General features: G+C 36.0%; 1 protein-coding gene across 1 annotated transcript in view; it reads left to right on the top strand.

Moving 5' to 3' along the window:
• Positions 1 to 10,262, top strand: part of DSCAM (DS cell adhesion molecule) — a 320,316-nt gene extending 310,054 nt beyond the window's left edge. The window contains 3 exon segments of the mRNA XM_032219921.1: positions 9,861 to 10,061; positions 10,064 to 10,093; positions 10,096 to 10,262. Coding sequence (XP_032075812.1) covers positions 9,861 to 10,061; positions 10,064 to 10,093; positions 10,096 to 10,139 — 275 coding nt within the window. The 3' untranslated portion in view covers positions 10,140 to 10,262.
• The last annotated feature ends 4,778 nt before the right edge of the window (positions 10,263 to 15,040 follow it).

The raw sequence follows: 15,040 nt of genomic DNA, 5'->3' as shown, positions 1-15,040 counted from the left end.
GAATTGTGAAAAACAAGCAAATTCAGACAAATTAGCCAATATTTCCTCAGATTGCAGCTGGGGAGTGGGTGGGAGTAATTCACAAGCTACATTTGCTCATTGAGTGTATGTCTCATCCTGCTCAGAGAAGTTCAGATGTAATTGCAAAAGGTTTTATGTACAGGCTTTTAGGTAAGAAATTGTAATATAATATAGTGAACTTAATACCAGCCTTAAATGAACAGTAATTAAAGTGGTGAATTGAAATATCATAGTTGAAATCCGATGCAGGATGGAGGAACCAGAGTACTTTGCCAAGAACATTGAGGTTTGTCTTTTAAATGATACAGTATTTTAATCAAGTTCTCACAGCTATAATGGCTGAGCTGAACCTATAAAATGCATGTGGTATCCAAAAGGGATACTGGCAACAGTAATAAAGAGGAGCATAAATTATTCTTTCAGTGACAATTAGGGGATAAATTGACAGTGAACTCCAGCACAAAGCATGCAAAATGTCAGCATGATGTGTTTACCCTACAGAGGCTTTCACCTAAATTTATCTCAGGAATTTAATGTTTCTTTTTTGTTTTCCAAATTAGCTCTAGTAAATGAGCTTCCTTTTAATTTCTTCATTTTAAAAGAATTTCCATTCAATTTTTCAGGCATCAGTAATTGAGTAAAATGTAGGGTAAATAAATGATAACTTTAACATGTTTTGTCTCTCTTACCAAGTGGCCATGATATTGGCTTTGACATATCGTCTTAAAAATATATGATGCACCAAAAATGGGAACAGTTTATTGTCCCTAATCTTTCATTCTTTTATGATTTATTTAGAATATTTTCAAGATTTAAATCTGCAGTTCATATTGATTTGAAACCATGGCTCATTTCATCAGTTTTTAAAACTTTGCTACTGCATTAATATTGAATTAAAAGGGATCTCATCTATGCCAATAAAGGGGATAGTAGGACTGAAAACTGACAGGTTTGTGAGCTCAAAAAAGCTGCTACAAGAATAATTTTGTAGTAGAAAAACCATTATTATTCCAACCGAGATAGTGATTGGTGACTTCAAAGATTTTCTTGAAAAGATTTTTTAAAATGTTTTTAATGTTTGTGAAATGTTCTTGCCTGCCTTACTAAAGACATAGTTAATAATAGGTTCACACAGGCAGGAATGTAAAATATTGTGAGCACAATAATAGATGTCTTTTGTCAATCATGTAATTTTCATTCTGCTTGCCCTAAATACCTGTTTATCCCTTTGGACTACATGGTCTTCAGCACATTATCCAAAAACAGTTGATTGGGCTCTCATAGATTTTCACACAAGATCAGTGCCAGCATCTGGATTTGGAACAAATGCCCAGAAAGTCACTTATTCCTTGTCCTCCTCTATTTTTCTTTTCCCTTTTTCTTGATTGAGTTCTGAACATTCAGAATGTATATTTCAAAAATATATGAATCCAAATGAACAATTATTTGCTGCACATGCTTTTTTTTAGCCAAACAAAAAACCCTGTTATTTTTAAATTATATGAGAAAACCATCATTTTGGGATAACTTTTGTGGCAATTAAACTGTGCCCATGAATTATTAAGTATACTCATTTTCACTGTTTGTGAGTTGAAAGGTTTGCTTTCATTGCACACACAAATGAAAAGAAGTAATTAAAGCATCAAAGGCAGTGAAGCATCTTATTACTTAAAGCTGTGCCTGAAATGTTATCATTTGGCTGTATTGTCCTTTAGCAAGAGTTAACACATCTTACTTATCAAGGAAACCATTATCTTTTCAATTATGAGAATTTTTGCTTTTTCTTTCAGAAATATGATTATAATCTCTGACTATTTAGAACAGATGGTCATATTAAAGTGTGATTTTAAAATATCAGACTCCAAAATTGGTGTTTTGTTTGGGTTTCAGTTATTTATTTTACATTCAGAAGCATCATTAAGCTAATAAAAATAAAAATAAACAGTTTCCATTCAATTTCTTTGTGTTGTATTCTACGCTGCAAATTAACCATTTGGTCCTTGGTGCTTTCTGAGCTTTGCTGTTCTCTTGCAGACTTTTCATTACCCAACTAGATAACATCATCATGCTAGAAGGGAGTAGGGTTTGGTCTCTACATGCCCTATCAGTGTTGATGGCAGTGTTTTTGGTGGTTCTTTGATTAGGTTTTTACTGTTTGAGTTAGTAGTTCCTTGTTTACTGCTTGATTGTTGGTCTAGTATTAATCTTGGTGCTAATCTCTGCTTATTTAGATGTTGATTGCTGGCAAGGAGGTATTTCAGTCTTTTTGTTTCTTTTTAAGCTTTTAGTTGTTTCTCTTAAATGGTATCTACATGTCATTTATCTCTGAGTGCCCGTTGATGGCTGATTTGTCTGAGTGTGTAAGACTTCCAGGAATTCTCTAATGCCATTGGAGTTAGTTTAATCTAGGATGTTCACAGGTCCCCAGTTGAAATTATGGTGAAGTCTGCCCATGTGTTCTACAATTAAGGAGTTTTCATCATGTCTTGTGGCTGCTAGTTATGTTTATAGATATGTTCTGCTAGACTTCTGTAAAACTCTCTTAAGAATCTGCAAAATCAAAATTATTCTCCAGTCTGTGTTTAAAAAAATACAATATTAAAATTCCATCTCATAATGATGAGAGAGCATGATGGTAGCAGCAGTGAATCTCTAAATTTAAATTTTAATACAGTAAATATTGATAAATATACATACAAACAAAAGTTCTTTTGTGGTCCTCCATGATTTTCTTAAGTGGAAAGGCATCCTGAGGAAATAAAAAAATAAAAAAAATCCTCTGGTACAGAAGAGTAAGTTTGGGAGTGGCCTGCACAAGTTTGCCTATATGCCAACCAGAAAGATTTAAGGCACTGAATTGTACAAACTCCATAAATATGAATGACGTGTGATCCTCTTAAGGTGATATCAATAATTGTACAAATTATCTGGTCATACAAAAGTTAATGTTTAAGAAAAAACTATTTCTGCAAATCCTGGAAATAGTTACCAAGTATAGAATGCAGAGGTAGTCCTTGCTTAGCAATCACTCATTCAGTGACAGTTTGAAGTTACAATAGCACTGAACAATTATGAGAGTTGTGGGCATTGTAGCATCTCCACAATCATGAGATTATGATTTGGACATTTGTCAACCAGTGTACAATTATGAGTGTCGCAGCATCCCACAATCACATAATTTTCAGTTGCAATATTCATTGCTGGCTTCCAACAAGAAAAATCAATGGGGAAGCAAGCAGGAAATCACAAGTCACACTCATGTGATGTCAGACTTAATGACCAAGCTTGATTTATTTAATAACTGCAACTGAAATTGCAGTTGTAAGTTTATATGATAAAGTAATATTTCATTTTGCAACTGCATTGATTAGTGACAGAGTTACCAATTCCAAAAGAAGATAAGAGCCCTGGCGGCACAGTAGTTAAAGTGCAGTATTGCAGGCAAACTCTGCCCGTAGCCTGGAATTCAATTCTGATGGGGCCCAAGGTTGACTCAGTCTTCCCTCCTTCTGAGGTTGGTAAAATGAGGACTCAGATTGCCCAGAGAGTGCTGTAAAGTACTACGGGTGGTAATAATCTAAGCTAGGCTATTGCTATCTCTCTTGGAAAACTCTATTCTTTTTATTTATAGAAATTCCAGTTAAATTATCAACATTCCTCTATCTTTACCTGTAGTTCTTCCTGAGTGCTGCTGTTCTGCACCAATCACTGGGTATCTTGTATTTTAGTTTAGATCTAATCAATTTTATATAGCCAATTATGGCAGATGAAAAAAAGAATTAAATAAATATAAATTAGCAGCTTAAAAATTCTCATGCATTAACCATTCTATTTCTATTGGTAGCTTTATGTAAATGCTGCAAAATATGCTCGTCTTTTTCCAATATTAAAAATACATACTAAAAATATCTGATCATATGCCTGTGTGGGAAACTTATCTAAAGCAAAGAACATGTTGTCAAACAAAGAACAGAGATTCCATCCAAACTTCTGAATGATTTTATCTGTCTGTGACTATGAATCAGGAAGCAAAGAGGAGCAGTTTATCCTTTATGTAGAAATAGTAGTTATTACTTTTATAGCCACCTAAGCAATTTCTTTTATTTTGGGCTACCAGATAACTTTCTGTGTTATTACTTAATAGGGAAACTGTGCAATGTATTCAATGTAATTTACTCCCTAAATCTTTACTATAGTACTATAGAAATTATCTTGATCCCTTCCATGTACCTGATCTATTGTCTTCTATTTTGCTGAAATTTGCCAAGCATAATAAGTTTTTCCAGACATCACAACTTATATCACTCACGTGCCATAAATATGTGAGTTTCTGCTTGCTGATCATTGCCTCAAGGGAGCAGTCACTTTTTATTTCATCCAGAACTCATTATCATTTTTCTTACATTCCATAGCATTCCTAGAAACTGTCTCCAAATCCATAATTTGAAGGCATTTTTCGCTTTCTCACTGTCCAGTTTTCATAGTTTTATTGTTACTACTCTAAAGACCATCATTTTGACAGATCTGATCACTGTTGTAATTGAAATCTCCTTGTGACCAGAGCTTTCTATGGCTTCTCAGAATCTAATAGAAACCCAGTGCAAAACACCATCTCACATATATTAAACACATAGGTTGCATTCAGTTCAGATTTTACAAGCATTATGTACAACTTGAATATTTGTATTATTCTTGCCTCATGCTATCCATTTTGAGATTAAGCAGCGTCTTGAAACTCTGTGTAGCACAGTTATTGAACTTTTTGCTCTCTACTTAATATTATGCCAGATGAGTGTTTTCTGCTTGGAATTGTATAAACTCTGCAATGTTGGCTTAATATATATGCATGTTGCTGTGTTTTGAAAACATGCTTTCTAATCTGGAATTAAGACAGAGTTTGCAGATATAGGCAGAAACTCCCTCTGTGATTGAAATTAGCAGATGGCTTTTTAAAAACTTTTTAAGACATGGGATAGCTCTTAAACATTATTTCCAGCATCTGTGTGCGGCTCAACTCTGCCTATTACAGTTCCAATAAAAGCATCTTCCTTACTTTCACTCCCTCCCACAACCCACTTCCATCCCAGATGTTGATGTCCTGGGTATTCATATTTCCTCCCCCAGAGTCCTCCCCCAAGAGTCCAACCAAATAACTTCACTCAACACTGTCAAAACACAACCACAGTCTTTATTATTGGACCATTGCAAAATACTCTTGAAGACCATCAGCAACTACAGCTGGTTCAAAAGAGTATAAGTAGGAACAGTTACTTTTGATATGTGTGATCACTACTAAGCAAACTTCATTGCCTCACCACTTGGTTTCAAATGTAATTTGAAATGTTATTGGTTACCTATAAAGCCCTTCATGGGATAAAGCCTAATTTGAGAGATCCTCTATCTCCTGGTGTTTCTTTCCATTAGATGTATCCAGACAGAGTGGATATGCACCCAGTCCTTCAATTAAATGCTGTCTTCTTAGAAAAAGAATGTAGAAACATACCTTCTCTGTTAGAGAACATGACTGCTGGAACAGCATCTTCTAGAGATATACACAGTTTCCACTCATTGTTCTCCATAAGTCTCTTATGACCAATCTTGTTCTCAGATTTGTAATTAGGGTGTCTGTAGAGTCCCTATCGTGTTTTTATTGCATTGTGTATTTAGGGAAGTGTTTGTAGGTTTGAGAACTCAGGAATCATAAATACCAACTTAATGTATGCTGTCCAATCTCCTTGGAGATGAGTAGCCTTAAAAAATCCAATAAATTAAAATAATTAAAATAAAACAAAGATGGCCTGCTAGTAGCTCATGCTTTTGCAAGTGTAACTTTTCAAAGCCCTTGGAGCTATACTTTCCATCATATCAGGATGGTAATCACCAGGGAGATGTTTAAACTGTTCAAGAACAGACAGATGGTATTAAGTAATAAATGAAGAAAAATCACTTTTATGAAATACCCAAATTTCATCTAAACATTAACTCTGTAGCTGTTATGTTTTATGGAAAAGGAAGCATTTTCAATTAAATGGCTATCCACAGACTATCTATTGTTTAGAAGCTGTTTCCCAAGAGAAGAACTATAATTGTTCTGTTCCATGGAGTGGAAAAATGTCTATATAATGAATCTTGAGTGGGCAACTGCTATTTAAAGAGTTATATAAACATATAACAATTATTTTGTTCAGAACATAGCGGGAATACTGTTTAATCATTCATTCATTCACTCACTCACTCTTTCCCCATTTTATGTTTCTTTGAATAATAGATAAATAATGCATCATTTTTTCTTCCATTTATTACTATAGTGGATCCTGGAGGAGCACAGCAGTATTTTTTTTAGAGTTATTTCAGTCAGTCTTTCGGCTGGGATATGATACTGAAACTACAGTACTTTGGTCACTTTGATGAAAGATCTAAACTGGAAAATGGATGGTAGAGTTTGGGGCTACTAGGCTTTCTGGATATTATACCTCATGCCTAAAAAAAACAAACCTTATAAACTCAGATTTAGCAGCAAGACACCATATTTTAGTTATGTTTCATGCTGCAATGTGCTCTACATGAGGCTATCCATGAAACATTTGTTTTCATTTAGTTACCGTATTTATCGGCGTATAACACGCAGTTTTAAAACTAAAATTGCAAGCTTAAACCCTGCCTGCGTGTTATACGCCGATACTCCGGGTGGCAGAAGCCCGGGACCCAGTCAAATTCGGGAAGCGAAAGGAAGTTTTCTTCCCTACTGAAACAGAAGCCGCAGCAGGAGAGCGAGGCTGCTGCCGGCCGTTTCACTTTGCGCAGCGAATTTGACTGGGTCCCGGGCTTCTGCCACTCGGCAGAAGCCCCGGGACCCAGTCAAATTCGCTGCGCAAGGTGAAACGGCTGGCAGCAGCCTCGCTCTCCTGCGGCCAGCGTCCGTTTCAGTCGCTTCCCTGTCCGTCTTGATTGCTGGAAGCAGTAACAAACGGCGCGTCCGTCCGCATCGCCCTGACAACCACCCCAGCCGGCGGCTGCCAGGCCGCGCTGGAGTCAATTGCAAGCTGCGTTCAGCGCTTTGAGACCTGAGGCATCTTGGGAAATGTAGTTCCCTATCAGAAAGATGGAGAGCTAGCTGCGAATTTGTAACAACATAATATACTTGGTGCTTCGCAGGTTACGAAAATCTCGTTTGATTTGCACACTGTTTTTAAAAGTTAGATAAAGAAATTATGCTGTGAAAGCGACTAGATAGCCCCCTCCCCTTCCTGTGTGTGAGAAAGGGAAGGAGAGGAAGGAGGAGGGAGGGGGGAGGAAAGAAGAAGGGAGGTGGGAGAAGATGGAGGAGAAAAGATGGATGGAAGGAGAAGAAGGAAGGGAGAAGGAGGAAGATGGAAGAAGAAAGGAGAAAAAGAAGAAGGGAGGGAGAAGGAAGGAGGTAGGAAGAAAAGGGGAAGAGAGGGGAAAGAGCAGAAAGACAAAGAGGATGAAGTTGATAGGCAAGAGGAAGGGGGGAAGGAAGGGAAAAAAGAGGGAGAGAGTGAAGATGAGGAAGAGGTTTTTGGTTTTCCAAAAGCAGTGATTCTGATTAAGTTTTTTTGCTCAAAGAGGTGTTTTTTCATTTCATATTTGCCTTTTAAGAGAGTTACTGTTATAATTCATGTTCTAATGTTATAATTTTAATCCAACATTAGTTCCGAGCTTCCAGTCATTTATTTTTAATGAAAAAATTTTTACCTCAAATTTTTGTGTTAAAATGGGGGTGCGTGTTATACGCCGGTGCGTGTTATACGCCGATAAATACGGTATATAACAATAGTTTAAAAGAAATGAAATGCAGGGCATTGCTTTTATTTGCAGTACTTGTGTTATTATCTGTGTATCTCTTTTAAAATTAATAAAATATATATTTAAAAAGCATATACAGGTAACCCTTGATTTACAGCAGTTCATTTAGTGATTTTTAGAAATTGCAACTATACTGAAAAAAGTGACTTATGAATGTTTTTCATATTTATAACTGTTGTAGTATCCCTGTGATCATGTGATAACAATTCAGACACAAATATGAATCATATTTATGACAGCTGCAGTGTCCCAGGGTCATGTAATTCCCTTTTTATGACCTGATTTGCCTGATTCGCTTAGCAACCATGTAACTAACTTAACAGATTCATTTAATAACTGTGACAAGAAAGGTCATAAAATTGGGCACTTGTATAACAACAGAAATTGTGGGCTCAATTGTGGTCATAAGTCAAGAACTACCTGTAGAAGTTGCAGTTACTATAGGATAAAATGTGTCCGTTAGGCTACTAACTAGTACAGGTTGCATAAACCTTGTGATGCCTGTACTGAAAGATCTTCAATAACTTAAATTATGCCTGGCATAATTTAAGGTTTAGTTACTATGTAAAGGTTTAAAAAGCTTAGGGCAGTGTTTCTCAACCTTGGCAACTTGAAGATGTCTGGACTTCAACTCCCGGAAGCATTCGCTGGCTGGGGAATTCCGGGAGTTGAAGTCCAGACATCTTCAAGTTGCCAAGGTTGAGAAACACTGGCTTAGGGCCTGCTTATCTAAGGACTGGCTCTTCTTTGAATCTTGCTGTTTGTTAAGATCCTCAGCAGAAGCATGGGTTCTCTGTGAAGGAATGGGGAAAATCAATGGAAAAGTGATGATAAATATGCAGCACACAACTTAAGTAGAGTTTATGTTTTGTTTCAGACATTGCGAATCATCTCTTTAATATCAGCATTTGTGTGATGGCATCTTGATTTTCTTTAGATAGCTCAGAAAAGCTTTTTCTGCAGATTCTCTAGAGAAGTTTCTGGCAGATACCCCTGCTGTTGGTAGTTCATCTTTCCAGCATGCAGGAGAAAGTCTCCTTCTGTATGGTTCCTGACTAATATGCCCTCCAATAGGACTGCATTTAATTTTGACTCTCTCAAAGAACTTTAGGAAGCTTTTCAGGGTGCAACTCTTTGGGCAGATTGTTTAATTGTATTGTTAGTGATCATTTAAATACATGTTTATATATACCATTAGGGTTTTAATTTTTTTGTAGCTGCCTTGAACGTATCCTGGAGTTGAAAGGCAAGATGTATACAAATAAAAAATAAAAAGTCCTTTTTTTAAAAGAAGCATGAAGTACCTTTTATAAATAATTCAGTAAATGCCTAATTCCTATACATTATTTATTGTAGAACCATTAACAGAAAGCTCCTGTGATTATATTCTGTGATCATATTCTGGACATGCTATTCCTATCCTTATTTATCTGTTTAGGTCATGCATACATTTAATGGATAGCATGTTCCCCCATAAAACAATGATTCACTGTGTACAACATTCATTGCAGCCTTTCATATTTCACTCCTTTCCAGATCAGTGTTCATCTACTTTGATGCAAACTGCACTGGGACAAATGAGATATACTCCACCCAATGGATTGGAGTTGAATTGTTTTGTGAATTGAACATCTGAAAGCATGGAATGGTGGGTGTTTGCCTTCCCTCCTATTCAAATACTATTTTTATGATCTTACCTTTCTTTCTACCTTAAATACATAAATACCATCAACTCTGCAGTAAAAATCAAGTGCAGAGCTGCCCTCCAATTTCATGCATCAATATTGCTTGAAATTAATGAACAATTTGGTTTTGTTGCCATATGTCAAATCACTCTGCAGGGATATGTACTGTCTGGGTTGAGCATTCCTCTGTCTTCTCTCTGTGTGCCGCAGGACATGTTGGCAGTCAGGTCATGCAGACTAACTCTTTCTCTTTCCCTTCCTCTCCCTAACAGGTGACCATCATGCATTTGCCACCATATCTTCGGATGGACTTTTTGTTAAACCGAGGTGTTCCAGGCACTAGCAGAGACTTGGGACAGACCTGCCTGGAACCCCAAAAAAGCCGAACCTTGAAGCGCCCGGCCGTCTTGGAGCCAGTCCCTGTGGAGTCTTCCTCCACAAGAGAAGCACAGTCATGGCAATCTGGCGGCGTAGCAACATTACCTCAGCGAGAAGGAGCTGAGCTAGGACAGGCAGCAAAAATGAGTAGCTCCAAGAATCCCTCCTGGACTCTCGGAGCCATTTAAAGGAAACAATCCCTACGCAAAATCTTATACCCTTGTATAACAAAAGAGAGCATGGCTGGACAGTGGCTGTACATACTTAATAATTATTTAAAAACCCAATCAAAGCTACCTTTTTATTGAATACCATATTATAATTAAAGAAGAAGATTGCCAAAATATTTGGGACACAAATGCAACTGACAGACAGTGCAAAGACTCTCCTGCTTTTTTCTGTCTGAGTGTGAGCTTCATCTGAATGGACCTCCTCAATTTTTTAAGAAAAGGGAGTCCACTTTTTTCTGATATTCACAAGCTTTTGTGTTTTTACTGATTTTCTACAAAGTGCATGGGGACTAAATAAAATATTTTAAACTGGGAGTTCCATCACACACAATTAAGAAGAAAGAAAACATTTTAAAAAAACGAAAAGCACTCTATTTGTGAATTTAACAGGGATATTTATTTTTAAAAAGGCAAAAAAAGTCTTTTGTCATGTTTTGCACATTTTTTTAAAACTAGCAAATGGGTCGTTAATAAGTTCTTTTTTCACTGTTAATTAGAATGAGTGCTGTGTGTCAGTGAAGTGGGGAAGGGAAGGGGCATCAAATTGATTTGGCATCTCTTTTCTTTTTATATTAATTTAATGAGACACTCTTTGCATTTTGTCTATGCGAAATAAAAGGGTCTTCTGCCTTTATCTGTGCATCTGTATTGCCTTCCCTTATTCACACTGGTGTTCATTTAGTACAGGTAATTTCATTTTGTAGATTATAATCTCTATAGACTTGACTGGAAAAGGTTTTTAATAATTGGGGGGTTATAATAAAACTCGGGCTGACATATACCAAGATGAGCTTGACTTTATAGTTATAAATGTATAATTATTCATCATTTATTTATGTTTTTCTTGTGTTCTTGTGTTCATTTGGTTTTATCTCCAATAGACAGTTGCATTAACAGGAAGCAATGTTCTCCTGGGTTACATTGGCTAGGGACTAAAAGAAGAAAATAACTTTTATTTTCTTTGCCAGGTAGAACATGAAGCTGATGGATAGAAAGAGTTAGGGTGAAGCAGATCCATTTCATTTGTTCAAAGATTCTTGTGGAATATATGATTATTGTATGTGCTCCACAAGAATCTTTGAACAAATGAAACGGGTCTGCTTCACATTGTTCCTACAAACTACTGGGCAGCTTTGTTTCATGAAACCACTTTAAGAGTGACTTCCTCAAGCCTTTGTTGAAGTGAAATATTCCTGCAGAGATCTAAATAGCCCTAGTAAAATCTAGTTTAGGCCTGAACATGAAGCTGGTTGATGAAAGGAAATACTCATTTCTTAATTTACCTTTTCTTTCAGGGCTCAAGGCAGCCTATATAGCAGCCTTTTTTTTCATTTTTACCACAACTCTGAAATAAATTGGGCCAAGTGTCAATAATCCAGTGAGCTTCCATACAGAGTGGATTTGAATCTGGATATCCTCAGGCCTAGTCCAAGACACTAACCCTAGATATATTTCCTAAAAATTCTAGATGAAGTAGGAATAAGAAAAATAATGAAACAATAAAATTGATGCATCTTTAAACCCTTAAATATAATTTGATATGCTATGATGCTTTATTCAAATAATGGAGTTCAAGGATGGTTGCCTTTTTGAAAGCTGATCATGCTCTATTTGATATTGTATCTTCCTTGTGAATATTTTGAAGTATAGAATGCTTAATGCTAAGATATTTTGCTGTCTTTTACTCCTGCTTTATCTCTCAATAGTGATCTAGTTCGTTCCTTAGCTCTCTCTCACCTGAAGATTGGCTAGTCCCAGCATCTGCAACGCAGAACAATTACATTATACATGCTAATGGTCCACAATCCTGAACCTCTGAGACAGTGGTGGGTTTCAAAAAAAATTCGAACCTACTCTGTGGGTGTGGCCTTTATGGGAGTGGCTTGCTGCCCATGTGACCGGATGGGAGTGGCTTACTGCCCATTGTGACTGGATATGAAGATGCCGACGACACTTGTCAGAACCACCTTAAATTACCTCACACACAGCACTGGCATGCATAAGAATATGATGTAAACTTGTTTTTTAAAAGGCATCTTTGGTTTGCGTTAAAACAACTTCAACACACACAATGTTCTGATTGCACCACAAACGCAGTAGTCATCCTTACCTTTCACAGAGGCACTGAGTTTTATAAATATGACCATGATAGTGTAGAATAATCATATCCAAGGACCAGTGGTGGTTTTCAAAAAATTTTGGAACCTCTTCTGTAAGTGTGGCCTGCTTTCCGGGTCCACTGGTGGAACCTCTCCTAACCGGTTTGGTAGATTTGACGAACCGGTTCTACTGAATAGGAGCGAACTGGTAGGAACCCACCTCTGCTCTCAGACTACCCATTTAGAGACGCATTGATAAAATAATACCAGTAACAATAAGAACCTCATCACAAGGAAAACTGCCAACTTTAAAATCCCATTATATATCTAACTTAAATAGTTTTAGTCATTTTTTTCTCTGTGTCAGATGAAATATAGGTTTGCAGTTTAGACATATGGAGTTACAGTTTAAGTTGTTCATAGAAATACTGGTAAATAGTTCAGGCGGGTTTCCCTTTCTCTGTCCTAATCAAAGAAGTTAATTAAATCAGAGAAATGGGGAAATTGTTTCATTTTGTTTTTGTATATTTTTTTACAGAAAAAGAGTACATCTAGATATTTGAATTGCAAGATACAGTTCCATGTAGAGTCTACAAGTCAGTAAAATATTACCATCTGTTGAAGACAAATTACGTTTTGAACATTTATTTATTTTGATTACATCAAAAAAATTAAGTGACTTTTTATTGTTTATAAATTTTATCATCATAGAATCTTAATTATTAAAATGATTAATATGATTTTGAAATACATCTAGAGAGCATAAACAACAAAAGATAATTCTTGTTATTTCATCTGCTGTGTTCTTGCAAAGCCCCAATATCAAATACCTGGTTTCAGATGTGAGAACCAATTGTAGACAATGCGACAGGGATTAAAAATTCCTATAGCAGCAAGGTTTTTGTTTCAATCTTACTTTGAAAAATCCTGCATGTGTACGTTGAACAATTTCTTTGCAGTACATGAATGCAAAACATCTTTTCATCACAGTGACTCTTCTTCTCTTTTATATGGCAATGATCAGATAGTCACATAACCATTCCTATTTTGGCAATTTAAGATTTTCGATTATAATTGTGCTCATTTTACCCCAATCCTTTTGTGGCATTTGTTTAATATTTGTTAAATTAAAGTACTGATAATGTATAATCTATTAATTTATAACAGAAGACAACTGAATGGCTATTCTTCTAGCCTTCTAGCCTTATGATTCTGCTAATCCTATGAATATTTACACGGACTGGCTTGAAGAGAATTACAAACTAGATGGCTATTCAAATGTATCAGGTTCTATACAATGACTATGTGCATATAACCAGGATGAACTTTCCATGGTGAATGAACTTTTTGGGAATTTATTTTAAAATGTATAGAGAGCTAAAATAATTTGATTTGAAACATAAAATGAATTCTAATTTTAATGCTTTCGAATGTATGTTTAAGATGTTTTTTCTGTTTGTTCTTTACACTATTTTTCATATTCATTATTTTTCCAACCAGTGTTTTAAACCAGTGCCAGATGCATTTACTAGATCTCAATAAATGTTGAAGGCTGTCCTGTGTTGCTGACACTGAGCAGTCTTTGGATTTGATGCAATATCTGCAAAGTAAAACATTTTAAAGTACTACCTTTGGAAGTCAGAAATTATAAATGTCACCTTCAGTACAACATAGTGTTGATTTCTGAAATTTGTTGAAGATATCAGCAGAATGAAATGAAAGAGGAAACAAATTTGTTTTTCTTTTGCTGATGTGTATACCTGCAAATGGAGCAGATTTAGTCACAGAGGTATCAACCATACTAATCATATATTGTAAAAAAAAATCCCCCTAACAAATCAACAAGATAACAGACAACTGAGGCTTATCCCCTGGAACTGTTCAGTCTAATATTATATCTACCAAGATGAAAAGTATATGTTCTTACTTCTGGGAGAGGGGGAACCTCATGTGATAGTCAGAAAAAAATATGATTACAGTAGTATGTCAAAATGAAGACATAATTCATAAATATATTTTAAACCTATTGTATGTATAATCACATTTATAAGCCACCCATCTCTTAAAAACTCTGACTCCTGTAAATGGCCCGTCAATTGCATTTTTTATTTGGCATTTGAAAAGCTAGCATGCTACGAAAAAGGTTTGATCATGTGCTGTATTTTTATTATTATTCAAATGTAATTGAATGTTTCTTTTATTTTGTACATTTTGCCATATAAATGTCTAAATATAAACATAACTAGATCATGGTATAGCTCCCCTAATCAATTTAGAGCTTTCAGTGACATTTGTTATCATTGGCTGTAGCATCCTTTTTGACCATCTATGACAATTGGGAATTGAGGCACTGATGTGCAATAATTCTGTTTGAGCAAATGGGCAATTCCAATCAGTCAATGATGAAAAAGAAGTTGAGTCTTTGGGCAATTCAGTGTCGGCTACCCCAGGGCTCAGCCCTTTCTTCTGTTAGAAGTGGTTTGAGTGAGTATCATCATTATTTATCTCCACCAATGAAATTAAAGCTTTGACCTTGTGTCAAAATGAGAGATCAAAGGGAGTAGAACCAACTAAGTCTGAATACCAACAAGATGAAGTTGCTGTTAGGCCTCAGGTGCCATATAGGTTCATTCTATCGCTTTTGATAGGGTTGTGATTCCCCTGAAGGAGTAGATGCAGTGTGTGCATTTTTGACTTGCAGCTCTAGCTATAACCTTTCTTGGACTGGGAGGCATTGAAGACAGCAACTTAAGTCACTGGAATTTCCTGGTTAGATTTCTGAAATTTATTCTGTGTGTGG

The sequence above is a fragment of the Thamnophis elegans genome, chromosome 6, assembly GCF_009769535.1.
Source record: "Thamnophis elegans isolate rThaEle1 chromosome 6, rThaEle1.pri, whole genome shotgun sequence".
Taxonomy (NCBI): Eukaryota; Metazoa; Chordata; class Lepidosauria; order Squamata; family Colubridae; genus Thamnophis; species Thamnophis elegans.
This window is presented reverse-complemented; position numbering and strand designations above follow the sequence as displayed.